The sequence below is a fragment of the Oncorhynchus clarkii genome, chromosome 19 (genome assembly GCF_045791955.1).
Source record: "Oncorhynchus clarkii lewisi isolate Uvic-CL-2024 chromosome 19, UVic_Ocla_1.0, whole genome shotgun sequence".
Lineage (NCBI taxonomy): Eukaryota > Metazoa > Chordata > Actinopteri > Salmoniformes > Salmonidae > Oncorhynchus > Oncorhynchus clarkii.
This window is the reverse complement of record NC_092165.1, coordinates 57198549-57225313: the sequence shown is the minus strand read 5'-3', so window position 1 is coordinate 57225313 and position 26765 is coordinate 57198549. Positions and strand designations below refer to the sequence as shown.

The window sequence follows — 26765 nt, the reverse complement described above, 5'->3', positions numbered from 1 at the left end:
GAAACCATTCATATGGCAGCAAACTGAAGCATATCAACATATCAACTTTCCCACAGTAAAGTTTATGAAATGAAATATGCAGAATTTAAATTGTACTGCCTTTAAATTTGCAGAGATGGGCACTCTCTAATGTCTGAATTATATGCTACCCCGACTGTCTCCGTTTCCTATTTTTATCATGTTAAATATTAGTCACTATCAGTATCGACCGCCAGTAGGCCTAACAACTACACATATTCAACAGCCAATTTACTGTTACTCCCCTTCAGTTGACATAGCCTACATTATCATTCCATTTAAGTACATTGTTTCGTTTACCTTCATTTGCTTCCTCTGTAAACACTGTCGCGGCCTACTGAGAGGTGCGTAGGAAAGGTGTGCGTAAGAAAGGCGTAATTTCCTAAGTCGGAATAGGGCCCTCATTGCCTATTTCTGATTATTCTGTAAAAAAAAAAAAAAGGATTCAGAAAATAAAAAGGGAAATCTACATTTTCTCCCAAAACGTTTTTTTTTACGAACAATAGTAGAGTAATTTTACAATACAGTTTTTTTTTTTTTCAAAAACCAGCTGGTTAAGGTAACTCATGGTCTCAGGTAGTTCCAAGGTCTTTACAGTTTCTGTAAAAGTAGAGTTACACTCTCATTTGAGTACTAAAATAGGTCTGTGAGAACCACACAGCCTGATCTAGTGGACTGACAGACACCCAGGTAAGCCAAGGCCATTATCAGCCGTAAGAGTCACACTTGAGAGGTCTTCCTCTCACAGTCCTTGGACGAAGTCACAATAATGTCTTTCTCAGCGGGTCCAGCTGAAATGAATTGGTAGACTTCAAAAGCATCCCTCCCTACAAGTCGATTTTTTGTCAGAGCCCATTGCTTATTTCTAAGAGCTCCCCGTTCTCGCTCAGTCACTCTGACAAAGCTTGGCCACCATCCTTTCTCTGCTTGAGCACAAGTCCCACTCCAAAAGCCTAGACTGTCAAGGGCAGTAAGTCATTCTCCTAGGTCAAAATAAAGAGAGCTGTGTAGATATCCATAATTTGACACTGTGCCACCACATGCAGAGTTGACCCTTGATACTAGAGTTAGCTGCAGATTACAGCATGATTGATTCTTTCTCTATAAAATGTGCCTAAGGGGCAAATGCTTGGATGGTACACTAGCCAATGTCGGTTTTTCCATTCACGTAATCTTCCACTAAGTCTGAAGGCACTTGATTTCATGGCACACAGCAGCGTCTTATCTTATCCCGAGACGACTAGCAAAAGATGCAAAAACAGCTGTTCATAAAGTAACCTTCCAAAGACTGCCACAAGCATGCATGGGCATGTATCATGATCAATGAGTACAACTCATGCAGGAAGAGAAAGATAGCATCGACATTTAAGGTTTTTCTTTTTTTGGAGTACATATTTTTGTGTGCTTTATGGAGCCATGCTGAAATCAAAGGTCAGGACAATGACTTGTATTGAAAACAGATGTTAATCTTGGCAGTTGCAAGAGAGAAACTACTATAACATGAAATAAAATAACATGAGCTTGAATTTCCTCCAGTAATATTTTTAGTAATTTTTTTCTTGACATTTAGCAGACACTCTTTTCCAGAGTGACTTACTAGGGTTAAGTGCCTTGCTCAAGGGCATAATCGACAGATTTTTCCCCCCTAGTCGGCTCAGTGATTCGAAACAGCGACATTTCGGTCTTAACCGCTAGTCTACCTGATGACCACTTGTCCTTAAAGTAAGGTAAATTAGGAGAGGATGATTTGAGTGTTATAACAAAGCTAATATTTCTCTATGAGCTGATCCATCATCAGTATTGTGGAATAATTATAACTTTAAGGTAAGATTTTAATGGAGAAAGCTGATCCGAGAGCAGCTGTGCATTACCTTCGATCCTGTCAGTCTCGACACAATGGCGCTCTTGGCGAATGTTCTCTCTAGGTGCTTGTTTGGGAAACACTTAAAAAGTTGACTGGTAAAAACGATGCACCTGGGCCCAGTTTCCTGATAGCGATGTAATTTAGGCTTAAGAGTGTTTTAACAATGCATCTTTCCTGCAACGGTCGAAGATGTAACATGCGTGTCCCAAAACACCATGCAGAAAGAACATTCGCTAACACGGAACCCAAACTGTCTGCGCGCGTGTGCCATCGTGCATAAATGTATTTTGTCCCCCTACACCAAACGCGATCACGACCGCAGGTTAAAATATCAAAACAAACTCTGAACCAATTACATTAATTTGGGGTCACGTCGAAAAGCATTAAATATGTATGGCAATTTAGCTAGCTAGCTTGCACATGCTAGCTAATTTATCCTATTTAGCTAGCTTGCTGTTGCTAGCTAATTTGTCCTAGGATATAAACATTGAGTTGTTATTTTACCTGAAATGCACAAGGTCCTCTACTCTGACAATTAATCCACACATAAAACGGTCAACCGAATCGTTTCTAGTCATCTCTCCTCCTTCCCGGCTTTTTCATCTTTGAACTTATATGGTGATCGGCATCTAAATTTTCATAGTATTACCACGACGACCGGCAAAACAGGTCATCTTTCAATCACCCACGTGGGTATAACCAATGAGGAGATGGCATATGGGTACCTGCTTCTATAAACCACTGATGAGATGGGAGAGGCAGGACTTGCAGCGCGATCTGCGTCAGAAATAGGAATTACTTCTATTTTAGCCCTTGGCAATGCAGATGCTCGTTGGCGCACGCGAGCAGTGTGGGTGCAAAAATTGAATAACATGGATTTCTACATTTATTTTGCAACGCTCGCACATGCGACGTGTCTGGTCTGGTCAGCATGTTAGTGCATCGTTGAGACAGACGTGTCAACACTGATAGGATAGAATAGAAAGATAGGCAGCGCTGCTCTCTGATCAGTTTTACCCATTAAAATCTTACCTTAACATTAGAATTATTCATCAATACTGACGATGGATCAGCTCCTAGAAAGATATTAGCACCTATGGCTTCAAATATTGAGGCGGTTTGTTCTAATGCTTACCCTATAATAATGCGCTAAATCAAGATTTAGCACATCATGCCACATGTTAGGCTACGCATTATGAAATATATTGAGACAAAATAGACAGTAGCCTACAAGCAGCAAGATAGAACTCAATTGATTGAACATGAAATATATAGTATTTCAAAGTGATTGAAATAGACCTATAGCCTACTGTATTTATATTTGAATGCAGTCATCTCAGTTTTTATTTCAAGCATCTTGAAAATGTATCAATTGAAAAGACATTGGCAACTTTGTATTTGTAGTCAACTTTATCGGCGCAGATAACCATGTGATTCTATGTTAAGCAGAGATTTTCTGATTATAGAGTGACGCAGGAGGGCAAAAAAAGCATCTAACGACACACATGTACTACGAGTGGTCCGAGGCAAGTTCATTTTACCTTTATTTAACTAGGCAAGTCAGTTAAGAACAAATTCTTATTTTCAATGACGGCCTAGGAACAATGGGTTAACTGCGTGTTCAGTGGCAGAACGACAGATTTGTACCTTGTCAGCTCGGGGGTTTGAACTTACAACCTTGCGGTTACTAGTCCAACGATTTCAAGTATTTTCAAGTGCAATGTTAAGAACGTTGGTTTTGGGAAACAGCTCAGAGATTTAACCATGCTCTTAAGAAGTTTCTAACGATGAATTTAGCCTTAAGATGCTTTTGGGAAACCGGGCCCTGGTCTTTAAGCACTACATGTGACCTGACCGATTAGTGATTGGTCAGGAGGTGAAAGGAGAAGCTAGGTAATAGAAAGTGAAATAAAGAGATGCTAACCTTTCATACAAATGCCTGGATTGCAACAACCATTGTTAATATAAGCAAGACTACTTCAGCTTTAAAAATCCTCATCAATCCCATTTAGATAATGAAAGAGAGATATTTCATGTGCATCTGGGACACAGAGAAGCCCCTACAGTAGGTCGAAAGGATCTAATAGAGTTGACTGTGAGGAGGAGTGCAAAGGTCCAGAGGTTGATTACACCAGGCACACCATAGTTCAGCCACTACATAGTAGAGTAACCAGTGTATGCACTTTTTAATGAAACCAACATTTTAAGCAACCTCAAAAAAAAAAACAGAGGAATAATTGTGATGAATTGACTTACAGATATGCATATAATGCACTAAGCAGTCGAAGTTTAGCCTCTGGGTAGAAGGTATGCACGTGTTTGTTTATACATATTTTGATGAAACCGACCCTAGGCAGCCTCTGAGTTTTAAAAGGGGTTAAAGCGACAACACAAAGAGGAATAGCAGTCTCTAACATATTCATGAGAAAATAGCTTCGGGTCAATGTGGGTTATTGAGTGAATTTCGTACATTTACACTCTTAACATAAAATCAACCTCTTCAACACCCATCTCATTAAGCAATGAATTATAGTTATTCCTTGGCCTTGACAAGCAGCAAACAAATAACATATGGAAAATGGAAAGAAAAAAATGGGACCACATCATGTGTCCTTGTGCTTTACAGAAATGTACCATTCCGTTCCGATCCTTGAGCCAATATACACAATGATGGCACCCACACTCTGCTTCGACTGGCTTCACCTTGGGGGGAAAAAATTAGGTGTAGCCCCTACTACTGGAGCGTCTACTATGGAGAACCCGGCTCTCCATCCTGACCCTGGAGTCCTGACCTTGGAATGCTCTCTGTGCATATTTCAGAAAAAAAAACAAGATTGACTGAGTTTTTTATTTTATTCCTGCATGCTCCACCCTGGACCAGCGCTGGACTGCTGCTGCTCTCCTGAAGACTGGAGAGGAGTGAATCTTTGGTAGTTTTGGGGGTTTAGACAGTCAAAGTCTGCAGATTCTTCCACAGGGGTGGGGCCGGCATCAGGTTGCTCCTCCTGAGAGAGAGGGGTCACCTCGGATGACCCACAAACACCAGGGTCAGTGTGACCAAGAACTGACATATATGGTGCGCGGTGGGAGGAGACAGTGATCTCAGATCTGTAGGGATAGAGAAAGATAGAGAGAGATAGAAAGAGAAAGTAGAGAAAGAAAGAGATAAAGTTGGTGATGTAGATAAGGATGATGTATGAAAATAATTTCAAAACGATTTAATTGAGCTACGTGACGTGTGGGTAACATGTACAATTCCGTATTTGATTTAAGGAAGACTAGAATACATGTGATTGTTTTTAGTTGTTCTGAGGAGGACCGTACTCTTCTTCTCTGGAGGAGTCTCCTCTGGTATATAGAGATGCATTGTGATTTCTCTCAATGTAGACTCACAATACTTCAGTGGCAGCTCAGCATCAAGCATTAATAATGCTTATTGACGAAATACATCAAGTACTATATGAGCAAATTCAGTTAAGAGGTTCTTAAAAACATTCCCATTAGTAGTATTTGTACTGAACCTTGTTAATCAGCAAAGAGACCCAGCCGACAGTCTCCAGTGTACAAGCGACAGAGCAGCTAAAGCCTAATATTTTAATGTAAGACGCTGAAATCTGCCATTTGGGAGGATAGTTAACATAATTTTAAAAGGCATTACCAATTGAAGTAATGTAAGTAATGAGGGAATAAAAATTAGCTATTTTATTTTTAGGCCAATCATCAGATAGTACAATTTTCTGGCATGCATAATATTTTTGAAGCAGACGTTTCTTCATAACCTCTAAAATGTATTTTCACTGACGATGCCTGAAACAAAAATACAGTGGCTTATACTCTCGGCGAGTAAACCTGTTTTTCGAAGAACTAACAATACCGGATTCAGTCCTTGATTTATAGTTCCTGAAGAGGAATGATATAAACGTACGTTACAAGGCTGGCCTCTTCCTGATTGATTGGTTCTGGTTGACGTATAGGTCATGCCCCCCCTCCCCCTCCCCCTCCCCAAGAAAAGCACTTACTGTTGTGTGGAGGGTCTTTACATTCTCCTTCCTCAATGGTGACATCATCAATGGCGATATCCCCTTCTATCCCAGGACCCCGAATTCCTTCCAGAACCAACTACCAAAACAGGATAAGTGAGACAAAGACAAAACAAGTTAAAACCAACTGCTTAAATGTCTTCCTGCTACAAATGGGCTCCCGAGTGGTACAGCGGTCTAAGGCACTGCGTCTCAGTGCTAGAGGCGTAACTACAGACCCTGGTTCGATTCTAGGCTGTATCACAACCGGATGTGATTGGGAGTCCCATAGGGTAGCGCACAATTGGCCCAGCATCGTTAGGGTTTGGCCGGGGTAGGCTGTCATTGTAAATAACAATTTGTTCTTAACTGACTTGTCGAGTTAAATAAAGATTAAATACAATTTAAAAAAATAATACAAATAATGACTCATTCTGTGAAGCATATAGCAAAAATATATAAGACAAATGCTTATATAAGACATCGGAATAAGAGAGGAAGCACATATGAAGGCAGTTTTGTACTTTGCACCTTAGGGCCACCGTAGTTCTGCATTGGTGACCCACTGCTCCTCCCATAGAGTTGTACCCACCTGGAAAGAGGCTGTTGGGTGAATGTTGACTTTGGCTTGCTTCCATCGGTCTCCTTGGTTCCCGACCAGGGTCCACACGGAACTGTCTGCGCCCGACTGGCCCTTCTGTCGTAAGTAAGCATTTAACGCTCCTAGAGGAGAAAACATCAAGCTCTTTAAGGACAACATTGTGCCAGGGAAGCTCAGTCAAGCACAGCTTATGTATTTGAAAGATTTCAAGTCCAATTTGAGCCCAAGTCTGATATCATCTATGGCCTCGTCACAGTAGCACATCTCCTTTATTTATAGATTATACTTATTTAATTATTAATAATTGACCTGATAAAAATAAAACACATAACAGCTCATTACGGCAAATACTAAATGATTCAAGGGGTCTACACATTAACCTCCCCTTATTGAGTGGTGGCTTTTACTGAAAGAGTGGATTGTATCACAATGGATTCATTTGACAATATAATTCACTTGTCAAGTGATGATCATGAAAGTCAAATCTTGTATGTTTCTTTTCAGTGCAAACGAGGTGATGCCAAATAGTGTGCTCTGATGTGTAGACCCACATGAAAAAATACTACAGTTTATTATAGAATACTACAGTACTCTATAGAAGTACTCTATAGTAGTACTCTATAGAAAGCCCCTGATTCTAGGGAATTCTGTAGTAAACTTGAGTAAACTGTAGTCCTTAGACGTAGTATATTGGCCATTTACCACAAGCCCCTTATGTGCCTTATTGCTATTATAAACTGGTTACCAATGTAATCAGAGCAATAAAAATACATGTTTTTGTCCTACCACTGACATACCACGGCTTTCAGCCAATCAGCTTTCAGGGCTCAAACCACCCGGTTGATAAGTTAGAATACTTTACTCCACACTGTAGTATCCCTCAATCTTGTAGTGCTTACAATAGAATGTTGCAGTAAACTGTAGAATACACTACACAAACATTTTGGGGGTGATTTTAGTTTTTGGTAAAAAAAAAACAATAAAAGAATTCAGCTAAAAATGAGTTTACTTTAGGAAATCTATTCCCGAGTATTCTCACACAAGAGAGAAGACATACGTGATTGTGTCTCAGGTATGAAATGATTGTTGGGCTTTCTTTTTGGGCTTAGTTGTGGTTAATATGCAGTGTACAAATAATTTTCCGGCCTCCAGACAAACTCTGTATAATGTTTTAGTATAGTATATTGTATAATACTTTAGTAAATACAACAGTATTATCCACATATTTCTCCACATATTTCTTCCTCAAGAGAAAGAGAAAGCCCCCAGTTCTATGTGAAAGATAATCTAACAAAAACACGATAGTAAATACTACAGTAATGTCTGCAAAAACATGACAATAACTACTATACTATACTACAGTAATGTCTGCATAAACACTACAATAAATACTATAGTATAGTACAGTCATGTCTCCAAAAACATGACAATAACTACTATACTATACTACAGTAATGTCTGCATAAACACTACAATAAATACTATAGTATAGTACAGTCATGTCTCCAAAAACATGACAATAACTACTATACTATACTACAGTAATGTCTGCATAAACACTACAATAAATACTATAGTATAGTACAGTCATGTCTGCAAAAACATGACAATAACTACTATACTATACTACAGTAATGTCTGCATAAACACTACAATAAATACTATAGTATAGTACAGTCATGTCTGCAAAAACATGACAATAACTACTATAGTATACTACAGTAATGTCTGCATAAACACTACAATAAATACTATAGTATACTACAGTAATGTCTCCAAAAACACTACAGTAAATACTGTAGTATAGTACAATCATGTCTCCAAAAACACTACAGTAAATACTATAGTATACCACAGTAATGTCTGCAAAAACACTACAATAAATACTATAGTATACTACAGTCATGTCTCCAAAAACACTACAGTAAATACTATAGTATACTACAGTAATGTCTGCATAAACACTACAATAAATACTATAGTATAGTACAATCATGTCTCCAAAAACACTACTGTAAATACTATAGTATACCACAGTAATGTCTGCAAAAACACTACAATAAATACTATAGTATACTACAGTCATGTCTCCAAAAACACTACAGTAAATACTATAGTATACCACAGTAATGTCTGCAAAAACACTACAATAAATACTATAGTATAGTACAATCATGTCTCCAAAAACACTACAGTAAATACTATAGTATACCACAGTAATGTCTGCAAAAACACTACAATGAATACTATAGTATACTACAGTCATGTCCACAAAAACACTACAGTAAATACTTTAGTACACTATAGTCACATCTGCAAAAACAATACAATGAATACTACAGTAAAGTCCGCAAAAATGTAGAGGCCAAACTAGACATGCCACTCCCCTGTGATGGGAGACTTAAGTGGATCTTACTGGATGATCCAATGACACCAACAACAGACTCCTGCAAAATGCCCTCTACTTCAAATGAGAACTCAGTCTCTCCACCACCCACTCACTCACATTCTGCACAGAATCAAAAAAAGGCTCTGAATGCAGGTTACCTTTCTTTCTCTAACAGAAACCAGTGAAAGGAAACAGACAGGTTAGGACACAAGCCGTCAGCCCTTTCTGGCTCTGGCTGCTGGTTGCTGAGGCTGAGAGAGCAGAGAGAGAGAGAGGGCCCATTGAGACCTGAATGGACTAGGTTGACACGTCCTATTCAGAATCGCGACAGCTTTGTGGAGCAGAAAATTGTGGTTACAAGCGTGTCTTGCAGGTCAGGGGTTACACCCATCGCTCAAGTGCAACTGTCTGTCTGATTAAGACACTGCGCCAACAGGAGAGCAGGGGTGTGAGACGACAACCTTCAGGGGAGCCTGAAAAGAATCTGACGGAGGACAAAGTTATTAATACTCAAATAGAATGGTCGTAAAAAAAACTGAAATAGTGTGCTCAATTTCCATTTTTCACCAACGCTCAGGGTGCTTCGGATATTCTGGCATTGAAGTGTTATTGAGTGGTTGTCAAATTAAAAAAGAAAGGTGTGTGTACAACTTGAGTGGTAAGCAAACCCTTTTATCTAATCATCAGGGAGGTAGCGAACAGGGAAGTGGTGGATAGGTGAGGGAAGCACAGCCAAGAGCTGCCCAGTGACACAAGCCTACCAGACGAGCTAAACTACTTCTATGCTCGCTTCGAGGCAAATATCACTGAAACATGCATGAGAGCACCAGCTGTTCCGGAAGACTGTGTGATCACGCTCTCCGCAGCTGATGTGAGTAAGACCTTTAACAGGTCAACATTCACAAGGCCGCAGGGCCAGATGGATTACCAGGATGTGTACTGCGAGCATGCGCTGACCAACTGGCAAGTGACATTTACAACCTCTCCCTGTCCGAGTCTGTAATACCTACATGTTTTAAGCAGAGCACCATAGTGCCTGTGCCCAAGAACACTAAGGAAACCTGCCTAAATGACCGACCCGTAGCACTCACATCTGTAGCCATGAAGTGCTTTGAAAGGTTGCTCATGGCTCATATCAACACCATTATCCAAGAAACCATAGACCCACTCCAATTTGTATACCGCCCAAACAGATCCACAGATGATGCAATCTCTATTGTGCTCCAAACTTCCCTTTCCCACCTAGGCAAAAATAACACCTATGTGAGAATGCTATTCATTGACGACAGCTCAGGATTCAACACCATAGTGCCCTCAAATTTCATCAATAAGCTAAGGACCCTGGGACTAAACACCTCCCTCTGCAACTGGATCCTGGACTTCCTGACAAGCTGCCCCCAGGTGGTAAGGGTAAGTAACAACACATCCGCCACGCTGATCCTCAACACAGGGGCCCCTCAGGGGTGCATGCTCAGTCCCCTCCTGTACTCCCTGTTCACACATGACTGCATGGCCAGGCACGGCTCCAACACCATTATTAAGTTTGCTGACGACACAACAGTGGAAGGCCTGATCACTGAAAACGACGATACAGCCTATAGGGAGGAAGTCAGAGACCTGGCCGTGTGGTGCCAGGACAACAACCTCTCCCTCAACGTGATCGAGACAAAGGAGATGATTGTGGACTACAGAAAAAAGAGGCCTGAGCACACCCCCATTCTCATCGATGGGGTTGCAGTGGAGCAGGTTGAGAGCTTCAAGTTCCTTGGTGTCCACATCACCAAAAAACTAACATGGTCCAAGCACACCAAGGCAGTCGTGAAGAGGGCACAACAAAACCTATTCCCTCTCAGCAGACTGAAAATATTTTGCAGGGGTCCTCAGGTCCTCAAAAGGTTCTACAGCTGCACCATCGAGAACATTTTGCATCACAGCCTGGTATGGCAACACCTCAGCCTCCGACTGCAAGGCACTACAGAGAGTAGTGCGAATGGCCCAGTACATCACTGGGGCCAGCTTCCGGCCAACCAGGACCTCTATACCAGACGGTGTCAGAGGAAGGCCCTAACAATGGTCTAAGAGTCCAGCCACCCTAGTAATAGACTGTTCTCTCTGCTACTGGATGGGAAGCAGTACCAGAGCGCCAAGTCTACTGTAGGTCCAAGAGGCTTCTAAACAGCTTCTACCCGAAACCATAAGACTCCTGAACATCTAATCAAATATCTACCCAGACTATTTGCATTGCCCCCCCCCCTCTTTTACACCGCTATTACTCTCTGTTGTTATCATCTATGCATAGTCACTTTAATAACTCCTACACCTACATGTTCATATTACCTCAACTAACCCGTGCCCCCGCACATTGACTCTGTACCGATACCCCCCTGTATATAGTCTCGCTATTGTTATTTTACTGCTGCTCTTTAATTATTTGTTACTTTAATTTCTTATTCTTATCCATATTTTTTTCAACTGCATTGTTGGTTAGGGGCTCGTAGGTAAGCATTTCACTGTAAGGTCTACACCTGTTGTATTCGTCCCATGTGACTAATACAATTTGATTTGATATGCTTGCAAGTGGATTCTGATTGAAAGCTAGCAGGTATATATTTAAGAGGTCAAACACACTCCCTCTAAGCTGAAATAGACTGGCCCGATAAAAGAGCTACAGTGCACCATTTGCATTCATCCTTATACCATACATGCCATGTGTGCTGGCACCCAGGCATCTCACCTATGTGTTTCCCATACATATGGTAGTAGAAACCAAAGCAGTAGGTTGGAGAGGACGTCACAGTCCCATAGGGGCTTTTGGGGGCGACGTTGAAAGTGGGGGTCAACAGTCGAGCCTTTTCTCCCTCCAGGCGTGGTCGAGACGTCTCGATATACATGTAGAAACCTGTATGATGGTAAAACAATGACAGTCAATGTAGAAACCTGTATGATGGTAAAACAATGACACTGACCGAACAACACAACATATTGTATGTAAAACCCCCAAAAGTAACCTTCACTGTCCTGCCATGGTAACCTTCTCTGTCCTGCCATGGTAACCTTCTCTGTCCTGCCATGGTAACCCACTCTGTCCTGCCATGGTAACCCTCTCTGTCCTGCCATGGTAACTTTCTCTGTTCTGCCATGGTAACCCTCTCTGTCCTGCCATGGTGAGCCTCACCATCCTGCCATGGTGACACTCTCTGTCCTGCCATGGTGACCCTCACCATCCTGCCATGGTGACACTCTGTCCTGCCATGGCAACCCTCTCTATCCTGCCATGGTGACCCTCTCTATCCTGCCATGGTGACCCTCTCTATCCTGCCATGGTGACCCTCACCGTCCTGCCATGGTAACCCTCTCTGTCCTGCCATGGTATTGTGATTCTGACCTGGGTTCCATTAATATTTATCTACTTTCAAATACGTTGATCATTTCATTAAGTCTGCCTCGAATGCCAGAAGGGCTGGCTTTGCACTTTTTGAATGATTGGTTTCATTGCGCCAGGCAAGCACAGCTAAAAGTAAAAGTATTTGAATGACAACAAATACTATTTGAACCCAGGTCGGATGTGCTGGTGTTTCACTGCAATGGAGAGAACATCAGAATTCTAAACCAAACGGCAGAGTTCATCTCTCTATAATAACTGCTACAAGTTTGCAGCTTAGGCACTGCCGTTAGCAGGCCATAAACTCTTCTGGTATCAGGAAAGGTTTCTGCACTGCAATTCTCTGTCTGACCTTGTATACAGTGCAATCCATAATTACAAGCCTTCTCCGTGGATACCAATCAGATAAAAAAAGATCAAGGAATGTTGGGAAACTGTGAGCCGCATGTGTTTCATCGTAATGCCTTGGATAATTAAAAGCAATGCATTATTTCTGACATAATCCATCGTAACATGCTCTAAAACACTTAAACAAATGTATCACCGATTAATTGGTTTATTTTAACGGCTGGGGCTTTTGACATTTAACGAGTGGATAGCATTGCGGGAGATTGTACATTGGGGGAATGGTTACTGCTAGTTCCCTTAAGGCATACGTCGATGGGCAGGTAGTGACAGACACTCATATTTCATAATGCTGCCCGCTCTCTAAAGGAAATGTCACAGCCATCCCCGCAGCACTGCAGATGTCCATCATGGCTACTACACCCCATAGAGACACAGGCAGAGAGGAGGGGGAGGAGAAGGGGCAGAGATGGGGGTGGAGGAGTAGATGGGGCAGAGGAGGAGGCGATGGGGTCGAGGTGGAGGAGGAGGAGAAGATGGGGCGGAGGAGGCAATGGGGCGGAGAAGGAGGAGGAGATTGGGCGGAGGAGATGAGGCAGAGGTTGAGGAGGAATAAATTAGGAAAAGGAGACGGGGTGGAGGAGGAGGAAATGGGGTGGAGGAGGAGGAGGAGATGGGGCGGAGGAAGAGGAGATGGGGCGGAGGAGAAGGAGATGGGGCGGAGGAGGAGGATGAGATGGGGCGGAGGAGGAGATGGGGCGGAGGAGATGGGGCGGAGGAGGAGGCGGCCATGGGGCGGAGGAGGAGGAGATGGGGCGGAGGAGGAGGATGAGATGGGGCGGAGGAGGAGATGGGGGGTGGAGGAGGAGATGGGGCGGAGGAGGAGGATGAGATGGGGAGGAGGAGATGGGGCGGAGGAGGAGGATGAGATGGGGAGGAGGAGATGGGGCAGAGGAGGAGGATGAGATGGGGCGGAGGAGGAGATGGGGTGGAGGAGGAGGAGGAAATGGGGTGGAGGAGGAGGAGGAGATGGGGCGGAGGAGGAGGAGGAGATGGGGCGGAGGAGGAGGAGGAGGAGATGGGGCGGAGGAGGAGGATGAGATGGGGAGGAGGAGATGGGGCGGAGGATGAGATGGGGCGGAGGAGGAGGAGGAGGCCAAGGGGCGGAGGAGGAAGAGGAGATGGGGCGGAGGAGGAGGATGAGATGGGGCGGAGGAGGAGATGGGGCGGAGGAGGAGGATGAGATGGGGCGGAGGAGGAGGAGATGGGGCGGAGGAGGGGAATGAGATGGGGCGGAGGAGGAGGATGAGATGGGGTGGAGGAGGAGGAGGATGAGGTGTTATGGTGATTTTCTGGTGACACTGTCTGTGATTTATTTAGAATTCAAGGCACACTTAACCAGTATGGCTACCACAGCATTCTGCAGCGATACGCCATCTCATCCGGTTTGTGCTTAGTGGGCTATCATTTGTTTTTCAATAGGACAATGACCCAACACACCTCCAGGCTGTGTAAGGCTATTTGACCAAGAAGGAGAGTGATGGAGTGCTGCCTCAGATGACCTGGCCTCCACAGTCAAACCGATCTCAACCCAATTGAGATGGTTTGGGATGAGTTGGATCACAGAGTGAAGGAAAAGCTGCCAACAAGTGCTCAGCATATGTGGGAACTCCTTCAAGACTGTTGGAAAAGCATTCCAGGTGAAGCTAGCTGAGAGAATGCCAAGAGTGTGCAAAGCTGTCATTAAGGCAAAGGGTGGCTATTTGAAGAATCTCAAATCTCAAATTAATTTTGATTTGTTTAACACTTTTTGGTTACTTCATGATTCCATGTGTTATTTCGTAGTTTTGATGTCTTCAATATTATTCTACAATGTAGAAAATAGTAAAAATAAAGAAAAACCCTTGAATGAGTAGCTGTTCTAAAACTTTTGACAGTAGCGAAGATACATAGCTCTGAGACTACCGTCCGCTGTGGACACACAGCCTGACCGCCCACCTCCCCATAATTCCCAGCCTTCAGCTAAACTGGCTGTATTTATTAGCCTTCAGCTAAACTGGCTGTATTTATTAGCCTTCAGCTAAACTGGCTGTATTTATTAGCCTTCAGCTAAACTGGCTGTATTTATTAGCCTTCAGCTAAACTGGCTGTATTTACAAGCCTTCAGCTAAACTGGCTGTATTTATTAGCCTTCAGCTAAACTGGCTGTATTTATTAGCCTTCAGCTAAACTGGCTGTATTTATTATCCTTCAGCTAAACTGGCTGTATTTATTAGCCTTCAGCTAAACTGGCTGTATTTATTAGCCTTCAGCTAGACTGGCTGTATTTATTAGCCTTCAGCTAGACTGGCTGTATTTATTAGCCTTCAGCTAAACTGTCTGTATTTATTAGCCTTCAGCTAGACTGGCTGTATTTATTAGCCTTCAGCTAAACTGGCTGTATTTATTAGCCTTCAGCACTTCAATCCGTTTGTGTGCCTTCTTGCATTATATGTTTTGCAAATTGTTTATCCTTTTTTCATTCATTGAGCTTTTAATTCCTCTTTTAATTCACTTATTGTTGTTGCATTATTGAGAGGTAAACCTGTAAGTCAGCATTTCATTGCACTGTGTGCTCACGTAGATCATGTGTACATGACGATTTAACAAAACCTGAACACTGTCCTTGACCTCCCGGCCCTGCTGGAGGCTCACCACCAGAAACAATCTATCAGAACCACCCTCCCTCCTCACCATGGCAACACTGTACACAGCAAGAACCATGAACACTTCCCAGAAGTGGCCTTCTCAGAGTTACAGAACGCATTGTATTGTACTCCTTATGTTGACTTCTGTGTTGCTTTGTGAAAATACTGTTTTAAGAAAGAGATCTATTGATTCTTTTCGGGAATGCATCCCATGTCTCACATCCCATAGCATTGTATGCATGGTTATCAGTACTGTAGGTAACATGGAGAGAATAGGAAGTACATTTCAAACAAAGTTTAAAACATGGTTTCCATTCATCAATGCAGTTGCACAAATGTCCTTGAAATGTTTTCCACATAAACACCCAGGTATACTGGCCTGGCTAAAGCTACTGTCACGTTCTGACCTCTATTTCCGTTGTTTTGTATTTATTTAGTATGGTCAGGGCGTGAGTTGGGTGGGCAGTCTATGTTTGTTTTTCTATGTTTGGGGCATTTCTATGTTTTCGGCCTAGTATGGTTCTCAATCAGAGGCAGGTGTCATTAGTTGTCTCTGATTGAGAATCATACTTAGGTAGCCTGGGTTTCACTGTGTGTTTGTGGGTGATTGTTCCTGTCACTGTGTTTGTTGTCACAGGATAGGCTGTATAGGTTTTCACGTTCCGTTTGTTGTTTTGTAGATTTGAGTTATTTCATGTATCGTTCAGTTGTCCATTAAAGAACATGAATAACCACCACGCTGCTTTTTGGTCCGCTTCTCCTCCTACAGACGAACGTCGTTACAGCTACAGACTGAGGTCGTCCTTTTGTCATTTCAGTGTCAAACAAAAAATGATTCTATGTTTTTCTGTCAGGCCGTCACTAACAAACAATTCTAATTGTGACCTAACAACTAGAAATCAGTCATTTTCAATGGAATTAGACACGAGTAGAAATTCATTAATTTGACAACTATAGATTTGGCGACCAGAGTTGAGAAAGTACCAACGTTATGAAAATAATCAGTGACTTGATTTAGCGACATGACTATTTACTATAGTTGGACCTCATCATCATCTCATTGTACACCATCATGATCAATGTCAACTACATGTCAACTACATTGACCATGATGTGAGTAAGGCCTGTTTTCTCATCAATAACTAGTGTACAGGTGGGGCCTGTTTTCTCATCAATAACTAGGGAAGGAGAAGGGCCTGTTTTCTCATCAGTAACTAGGGAAGGAGAAGGGCTGAGGTATCACTAAAACAAGAGCAGCCTATGTGGAGCCGTTGCTATGGATACTCACAGACTCAGAGCCACCATGAGCAGAGCGCATGTAGAGTGAGCTGCACGCAGGGAGTGAGTGACAGACAGAGAGGAGCAGCTAATGGATTTACTAATGGAGGAAGATAATTCTGAATTGGGGTTTTGGGCAGGTCAGGACCTTAAATTTGGCCGAAGAAATCAGGCCTAGGGTAGGGCCTGAACGTTGCGTCGCGGGCATGGGTAGGGCTTGGGCTTAAAATTCAGACCTGTGCAGTGCTCTACAACTACTTGAGAGCAGAACAGAATGGAGAAATTGGTTGAAAGATAGAGAGCACAGTGTTGTGTTGTGTTGGTGAGAGTGTGCATGCATGTAAAGGTACATTGGTGTGTGTGCTAACCTTGCTTGGAGCCCACTCGGTCACTGCTGGGCCCTGTGTTGGGCGTATACTTGGTGTCTCTGGTGGCGGCACTGTGTCGGGTCCAGTCAAAGTCATCCCTCTTGTCCTGGGTGAACATACACACGGCCTCGTCCTCAAAGCTGCACTGGAACTCTCCTGATGGGGAGGACACGCAGAGAAGACATAGAAATCTAATTATTATTCTACCTTTATTTCAACAAAGAACAGACTGAGACCAAGGTCTCTTTTACAGCTGGGCCCTGCATATACATGTTTACACATACAGTTCAGGTACAATGATTAAGAAACTACACAAGACAAACAAAACAATCACAGATAACACAAAAAATACAGCAGCAGATTGTTACATTTACACACAGGTTATTCCCCTAACAGGTTATTCCCCTAACAGGTTATTCCTCTAACAGGTTATTCCCCTAACATGTTATTCCCCTAACAGGTTATTCCCCTAACAGCACAAGAACTTGCATTACCCGAAACAGTTACAAGAAATAGAAAAATACAAATCCTCCAATAAATGTTTAATGGGCGACAGGGGGACAAGAGTCTCAAATGTAAGTTTAGTCTGCAGGCTATTCCATAGGCAAGGAGCATAACAGGAAAAGACAGCCATACCCAACTCTGTGGAAATCGCATGGGCCTCAAGTGTAATCCATGTTTGAGACCTGGTTTTAGGAATTATAATTATAAGTCCAACCCACATTTTGATATAAAACACAGTGGTGAGTTCTGTAGCTAGCGCCCGTAATAAACCTAAGTGCGCAATGATAAGTAGCATCAGCGATTTAAGTGTTGATGCTGTAGCATGCATGTAGATAATATCCACATAATCTAGAACAGAAATAAAAGTGGCTTGCACAATTTGTCTTCTTTGTAGAGGACAAACATGTCCTGTTTCTATAGAGGAAGCCTAGCTTGATTTTTAGCCATTTACGAAGTTCATCAACATGCATTTTAAAAGACAGTTTATCAGCCAACCATATCCCTAAGTATTTATATGCAGAGACCTGATTAATTCGATCTAATCTAAACCCGTAATCGCAAGTGTATTTTCAACCAACTTTTTGAACCTATTAAAAATGATAAAATGTGTTTTCTTTGCATTTAAAACAAGTTTCAGCTGTATAAAAGACCCTTGTAATATCTTAAAATCTGTCTCCAATTGTGATAATGCTTGGTCAGCCGTTGAATCGATAGAGTACATGACAGTGTCATCAGCATATAATGGAATTTGACACTTTCTTATCTCATCACCGATATTGTTTATGTAGAGAGTGAACAGTAATGGACCAAGTATAGAACCTTGTGGGACCCCTTTAACCAACTCCAATGGCTCCGACTAGATGCCGTCAACTCTAACAGCCTGACTTCTATCCTTAGTCCTATTAACGACAGCTTACCAAAAGGTATTGCATTGTCTACAGTGTCAAAAGCTTTAGACAAATCTATGAACAAGGCGGCACAGTACTTTCTATTATCTAGGGCATTAGTAATGTCATTTACAACACGTACAGTGGCCGTAGTGGTACTGTGTTTAGGTCTGAAGCCAGATTGATTTCTAGAAAGAGTTTTGTTAACAGTTAAAAAAAGATTGTAGTTGCCTATTCACCAATGACTCTAGAAGTTTAGCCAAACAGGAGATCTTAGAGATGGGCTGATAATTATCCAATTCACTACCATCGCCTCCCTTGAGGAGTGGTAAAACAAAAGCTGTTTTCCAAGATTTAGGAATCTTTCCTACGATTAATGTTTGATTAAAGATATGCGTCACTACACCAGCAATGATAGGTGCCGCACACTTGAGTAAATATGGATCCAGATTGTCAGCGCCTAACGATTTCTTAGAATCTATAGCAGATAGTGCGTATAAGACCCCGAGGGGCTGAAACAATAGACCGGTCAGGATCATGTTGGCCATATTTTCTTTCAAAAAGAAAACCAGCAGAAATAAAGTGCTTATTAAAAACATCACAAATTTCCGTTCGGTCACTGATGATCCCAGATTCCGATGTAATTTGTTTCAGCAGGGAAGTCGAGGAGTTTCCTGGTTTAAGTGAGTTAACAGTTTTCCAGAATTTAGCGGGATCACCAGCAGACTCTGTCAGAGCATCAAGAAAATACTGAGATTTTGCCTTTTTATTCTTCCGGTCCATTTATTTCTCAATTGCCTAAAAAGCAGCCAATCAGCTGTTTCACCACTTTTCCTCGTCAAGGCCCATGCTTGATTCTTTTGCAGGAAAAGGATTTTCAAATCGCTGGAGAACCAAGGATTAGTTAGATTTTTTACCCTAAGTCGCTTTAACGGGGGCGTATTTATCAGCCATGAAGGTAAAACATTTATGAAAAGAAAGAGAACGCTAAAACTGGGTCCATTATGCAGTTTACGGATAAAAGCTCTGAGTAATAAAGGTCATGGATAAAGGCTTGCTCTGAGAAGTGTTTATAGTTTCTCTTTAGAATTATACGGGAGTCAGGTTTTTTTAAGCCTAGTATTTTTGATAAATGCAATAGGGCAGTAGTCACTGATTTGCAAATAACCCACTAGATATATATTTGTGAGGTGTATTTGTTAAGACAAGGCCTATTAATGTAGATTTTTGGGGGGTCTTTTGGATTAAAACAGGTAGGTATAGTTATTAGTTGAGTAAGATTTAGTTCGTTACAAATGTCTTTTAATTTAAACGATGCTACTAGCATCAGCCAGTCCAAATCAAATTTTGATTTGTCACATCAGCCGAATACAACAGGTAGACCATACAGTGAAATGCTTACCTACAAGCCCGTAACCAACAACACTTTAAGAATTTTTACAAAAAAAAAAGTGTTACGTAAAAAATAGATAAGTAAGAAAATAATTTAAAACAAAAGTAACAAATAATTAAACAGAAGCAGTAAAATAACAATAGAGAGACTATATACAGAGGATACCGGTACAGAGTCAATGTGGAGGCTATATACAGAGGATACCGGTACAGAGTCAATGTGGAGGCTATATACAGAGGATACCGGTACAGGGTCAATGTGGAGGCTATATACAGAGGGTACCGGTACAGAGTCAATGTGGAGGCTATATACAGAGGATACCGGTACAGAGTCAATGTGGAGGCTATATACAGAGGATACCGGTACAGAGTCAATGTGGAGACTATATACAGGGAGTACCGGTACAGAGTCAATGTGGAGGCTATATACAGAGGATACCGGTACAGAGTCAATGTGGAGACTATATACAGGGAGTACCGGTACAGAGTCAATGTGGAGGCTATATACAGAGGATACCGGTACAGAGTCAATGTGGAGGCTATATACAGAGGATACCGGTACAGGGTCAATGTGGAGGCTATATACAGAGGATACCGGTACAGAGTCAATGTGGAGGCTATATACAGAGGATACCGGTACAGAGTCAATGTGCGGGGGCACCGGTTAGTCGAGGTAATTGAGGTAATATGTACATGTAGGTAGAGTTAAGGTGACTATGCATAGATAATAAACAGAGAGTAGCAACAGCGTAAAAGAGGGGTCTTGGTAGCCCTTTGATTAGCTGTTCAGGAGTCTTATAGCTTAGATACTACTGAGATAGACTTTATGTATTTTCAAACATCTTATTGACGGTTATGAAATGTGCTCATATTGTATTAGGAACACGGTATTAATAGGAAATATTTAATTTTTGACATTATTAAGGACCTGTGTATTGCGATGGATAATTCATATGAATAAACTGTGTATACCATAAAAAAAGGTGTATAACATAAAAACCCTACCTTTTATTCATCTCTGGTCACTGCTAATTAAAACATTATGGTTGGCTTGTCTTATTAAATATCAAACTGCCATGGGTTAGGGAGTCCATTTCATAGGACGGATACTTACTCAAGTGAGGATTGACTGGAGCTGAAAGAGAAAACAAAAAGACACTTGAATCATTTAGGAGTTCAAACTTATGAAAGGAATGCCTGCGTCTAAGATTTCATCTCTACTCTGTATAAAAGAGCCGTGGGGAAATCTAAAAAGGAAGAACTACTTTGTTTGTCCCTGCAGTCTAATTTGAGGCGGAGTACTAGGGAGTAGTGAGGCCATGCCATCAACCCCTCTTATCATCCGGAGGGAGAGAGGGTTAGGGTTAGGTTACTCCGGAGAGAGAGAGGGCTTATGGGCTGCAGAGGGCTAATGGAAGAGAGGAAGCACAAGACTCAGGTAAACTATACAGACCTGCATCTTTCTTAATTTAATTCACCACCTTCCCTATCTGTGCTCGCCAGGAACTGTGGCTGAGTCCTTTCCTAATCCCAATGAGGGCAGAACTGCATGCTGGGTAGAGATTTTCAAACAATTTGCAGTGGAGATAGCTGACGTGAAATGTATCCCAATTTCAACCAATAAACTTCCAGAGCCTAACCTGTAGAGAGAGTATTCTTCAAGCAAAGTAGGAGTTTGGGAGATGTATTCAGGCTGTAAATTTCACGGTGAGATGTTTTGAACTAGAGTAAACCGTGTGTCCCATTTGACGGTGTAACAGATCAGCCCGGTCCAACAAAGGTGCAGCCAGAGGCATCCGTCCCATTGGCTAACGATAAATGGTCAGATATGAACAGAATGCAAATGAAGAAAAAAAAAACATCAGAAAACACAACAACAGCAGATGTTTAAGAGAAAAGGCTACTATTATCGAAGAGAGATCTGTCAAAAAAAATGTAAATGCAGAGAAATGATCCCATTTAGCAATTGTATAGAGAACCACCAATTGATTCATTGATGATTCAATTGAGGATTAAAATCTGAAAATGCCTGCGACTGCATCAAATTATTGTAATTTGGGAAACTGTATAATACGAAGGAGTGGGCTGGTGGTTTGTGGCGAATCGCATCAGATGTTCATTATGGGCCCTTTTCTCCATAGTTTCCCCTATTCTGAGCCGCAATTATGCATCGGGAGGTTCCATTTCCCCCACTACTAAACCACCCAGCTGTTCCCAACTTCAGTGAGGAGAAGGAGGTCGCCTTGGTGGAGAGGAGCAGATGCTGCTAGCTTGGAAACATGCTCTTCATTAGTACTGACTCTAATTGATAGGGTCTCTGTGCACTCAGTGCCTAGATAGACCACAAGCACTGCGCAGGCAGGGAAGCAGTAGGCAGGGAGGCACAACATTTAGTCAACATCGTTGAATACACATTCGAATTGCCGCATGTCTCTTTTGCTCGTTGTGTACGGTAGCGTGCATATCTGGAGGACTTAGTTGCACGGACACCGTTTTCCTAAGCCTACATCAGAAAACGTATTTACACAAACATGTTTTCGTACATTCTCCTTTTCTCCTGTAGGCGTCACTTCGGTAATATCCTTGTTTTCTTTCTCAAAAAGCTGCCGTACAATATTTATGGAGAAGAGAACACGATTCTTGAGACCAAACATCTACTGTAACTAACTCTTAACACCAACATGAAACCCAATCCAGTGTGTCAAACTGAAGTGGCTGGCATGTCCTCAGCCACAGCTGTTATCCAGAGGACAGTTGTACGCCGTGCCACTGCTCGTTAGAATCAGCAAGTGCACTGCTAGTATTTAAAAGGCTTGGGCTGCATACCGTATTCCCGGGGTATGTAGATACACACAGGTATTAAGTGTAACCAAAAATTCTTCAAGGCACTCAGATGTCAAACAGGAGTGATTATACACTATCATGATTCTGGTTTATAAAATGAACAAATACACACACAAAAAAAAGATGTTGTCTGAGGTAACTTTGGCAATCTTGACACAACTCATGCAGAGGGAGATGAAACATTTCAGGTCATAGATAGATTTGCAGGAATCATCAGTTGTCCGATACATTATTTATATACAATGTTGTATCACTGGGGGGTTAAAATACATATGTAAATATTTGAGGTCACGGTGTCATTTTACGTGAATGTGTAAAAATGTTTTCTCTCATATCTATCCACTTGCAGTGTGCGTCCGGGTGTGTATGTTGCGAGTGTTTGGGGTTGACTGTGTGTGTGTGTGTGTGTGTGTGTGTGTGTGTGCGTGATTGAGTGTTGAGCATCTCTTTTATTGTATAATATGAGACCACTGAGCAATTAACATTTGAGAACAGGTGTTATCTTTTACCATACACAGTTGAAGTCGGAAGTTTACATACACTTTAGTCAAATGCATTTAAACTCAGTTTTTCACCATTCCTGACATTTAATCCTAGTAAAAAGTCTTAGGTCAGTTAGGATCACCACTTTATTTTAAGAATGTGAAATGTCAGAATAATAGTAGAGAAAATTATTTATTTCAGCTTTTATTATCACATTCCCAGTGGGTCAGAAGTTTACATACACTCAATTAGTATTTGGTAGCATTGCCTTTAAATTGTTTAACTTGGGTCAAACATTTCGGGTAGCATTCCACAAGCTTCCTACAGTAAGTTGGGTGAATTTTGGCCCATTCCTCCTGACAGAGCTGGTGTAACTGAGTCAGGTAGGTAGGCCTCCTTGCTTGCACACGCTTTTTCAGTTCTGCCCACAAATTTTCTATAGAAATGAGATCAGGGCTTTGTGATGGCCACTCCAATACCTTGACTTTGTTGTCCTTAAGCCATTTTGCCACAACTTTGGAATTATGCTTTGGGTCATTGTCCATTTGGAAGACCTATTTGCGACCAAGCTTTAACTGATGTCTCGAGATGTTGCTTCAATATATCCACATCATTTTCCTCCTCATGATGCCATCTATTTTGTGAAGTTCACCAGTACCTCCTGCAGCAAAGTGCACCCACAACATGATGCTGCCACCCCCATGCTTCACGGTTGGGATGGTGTTCTTCGGCTTGCAAGCCTCCCCCTTTTTCCTCCAAACATAACGATGGTCATTATGGCCAAACTGTTCTATTTTTGTTTCATCAGACCAGAGGACATTTCCCCAAAAAGTACGATCGTTGTCCCCATGTGCAGTTGCAAACCGTAGTCTGGCTTTTTTATGGCGGTTTTGGAGCAGTGGCTTCTTCCTTGCTGAGCGGCCTTTCAGGTTATGTCGACATAGGACTCGTTGTACTGTGGATATAGATACTTTTGTACCTGTTTCCTCCAGCATCTTCGCAAGGTCCTTTGCTGTTGTTCTGGGATTGATTTGCACTTTTCGCACCAAAGTATGTTCATCTCTAGGAGACGCTCTCCTTCCTGAGCGGTATGACGGCTGCGTGGTCCCATGGTGTTTATACTTACTATTGTTTGTACAGAAGAACGTGGTACCTTCAGGTATTTGGAAATTGCTCCCAAGGATGAACCAGACTTGTGGAGGTTTACAATTGTTTTTCTGCAGTCTTGGTTGATTTCTTTTGATTTTCCCATGATGTCAAGCAAAGAGGCACTAAGTTTGAAGGTAGACCTTGAAATACATCCACAGGTACACCTCCAATTGACTCAAATGATGTAAATTAGCTTATCGGAAGCTTCTAAAGCCATGACATAATTTTCTGGAATTTTCCAAGCTGTTTAAAGGCACAGTCAACTTAGTGTATGTAAACTTCTAACCCACTGGAATTGTGATACAGCGAATTACAAGTGAAATAATCTGTCTGTAAACAATTGTTGGATAACTGACTCATGTCATGTACAAATCAGATGTCCTAACCGACTCGCCAAACTATAGTTTGTTAACAAGAGATTTGTGGAGTGGTTGAAAAACAAGTTTTAATGACTCCAACCTAAGTGTTTGTGAACTTCCGACTCTAACTTTATTTTACCACAATGTCCTCAGTGATTGTATAAATTGTAATTAGAGAGTTTAATAATGTTATGACAAGTATAAGGGTCTCATACATGTCATTACATATACACAGTATAAATATTCCTGAACACAGTAAAATACACTTTCCAATGGACTTTACACTGATAGGCTAAGTGTGTCACTGCATCAACGGTGACTTTTTCGAGGTGAGTCTTTATGTTGTTGTTACAGCACAACCGATGGTCACATGGGACCTTAAACACTGTCAAGGGGGAGACCGGACCGTAGAGGTTGAAATGTCAGGTCAGGCATGTCGTCAATCTGTACTGTATGAGCAACCACCATAACATGGATACAGCATAGGCTCAAATTCCAGGCCTGTGGGCCACAAATAGGCCTAATGTGGCACGAGGGCAGGGAGTTTCAGACCTCTGACATGGAATATATAGAATACTCCTAAAAACAAGATAATAGGTGGAAAGCACTCTAGTGCTGCTATTTCCTCATCTCACCTGGGTGCAGAGGAAAACATGATTAGAGAATATAGGCTGGAAGCATCTAATTAGTGCAGAAGGTCAGTGAACTGCTGTGTTTGTTTGCTAGTCAGAGCAGCTCACCACCAGATTGTGTTCTGTTGTGTTTGTATGGGGGGGGTTGGCTGGCTGCGTGCGTGCAGACTTCACAGGCTAGGGCTGAGAGCTGACGGTTTGTAGCAGACGTGTATTTCAAAGGCTGGAACTAGAATAGACCCAGGCTAGGCTATTCAAGTTTGGAAGAGAGAGGACTCAAAACCTGGACAGTATCGTGTCTTGTGTTGCAGTGCTGCACTACAAGGACTTCCAACTGTGTTGAAGCTGAAGCAAAGCTCAGGCTGTAATTCTAATTCTGCAGCCTGTTGAACGGAGTAGATTTGTTTGAACAGGTGTTTGCGGAGGACATTTTCAGGGCCTCTTTTCACTCCCTTCATAAGAAAGTACCCAAAAAAAGGACGTATTGATACAAAAAAAAGTAAATGATAGTGAAGGATAAAGAAATAAAGTAGACATTAGACAATGATTGTGGAACCTTGTCTACAGAAACACCAGTGGTAACAGACAGGGAATTAAAGTCCACCCCTCCAACTACATACAAATTGCATTTCATTCAAAATCCTTTCCGTTTGTATTCTTAGCCGAAATCCTTGCTGGATGGCTCTTGATACTGTCTGCCGCCTCCCCCTCGGTGACAATGGCACTTTTTGATGACTAAGTAGAGGAGCTGAATGTTTTCTCATGTAATTATGCCTGGATCTCTGAATGTGTAATCATCACTGGTACAAATTCATCTCTCTCTTTGCTTTAATTCCTCCTTGTAAATAAGAATGCTCTGTCAAATGTACTGACAGTGACCTATCTCATGATTCAGTATTTTCCTAACCAGTAGGGGTCCCTATTACCATATAAATATGTCAACATCTGGGAGGCCCTTACTGTGATACATTACATGATCAAAAGTATGTTGACGTCGAACAACTCATTCCAAAATCATGGGCGTTGAAAATGTAGAATTTGTTCTAAACTGACATGCCTAGTTAAAAAATGGTTCGATTAAAAAATGTCAACATTTAAAATATGGAGTTGTTCCCCCCTTTGCTGCCATAACAGCCTCCACTCTTCTGGAAAGGCTTCCCACTAGATGTTGGAACATTGCTGAGGGGACATTCAGCCACAAGAGCATTAGTGAGGTCGGGCACTGATATTAGGCGATTAGGCCTGGCTCGCAGTCTGATTTCAAATACATCCCAAAGGTCTTCGATGGGGTTCAGGTCAGGGCTCTATGCATGCCAGTGAAGTTCTTCCACACCAATTTCGACAAACAATTTCTGCATGGACCTCGCTTTGTGCACCCCCGGGGGCATTGTTATGCTGAAACAGGAAAGGGGCTTCCCCAACTGTGACAAAGTTGGAAGCACAGAATCATCTAGAATGTCATTAAATGCCGAAGCGTTAAGGTTTCCATTCACTGGAACTAAGGACCATAGCCCAAACCATGATAAACAGCCCCAGACCAAAATTCCTCCACCACCAAACTTTA

The 26765-nt window shown here is 42.0% G+C and overlaps 1 protein-coding gene across 1 annotated transcript in view; it reads right to left on the bottom strand.

The window, feature by feature from the left end:
• Positions 1-4044: 4044 nt before the first annotated feature.
• Positions 4045-26765, bottom strand: part of LOC139374364 (MAM domain-containing glycosylphosphatidylinositol anchor protein 2-like) — a 180618-nt gene continuing 157897 nt past the window's right edge. The window contains exons 12-17 of the mRNA XM_071115401.1: positions 20849-20869; positions 16952-17107; positions 11626-11790; positions 6494-6624; positions 5902-6001; positions 4045-4990 (exon numbers count right to left, since the gene is read on the bottom strand). Coding sequence (XP_070971502.1) covers positions 4902-4990; positions 5902-6001; positions 6494-6624; positions 11626-11790; positions 16952-17107; positions 20849-20869 — 662 coding nt within the window. The 3' untranslated portion in view covers positions 4045-4901. The remainder of the gene's footprint in view (positions 4991-5901; positions 6002-6493; positions 6625-11625; positions 11791-16951; positions 17108-20848; positions 20870-26765) is intronic.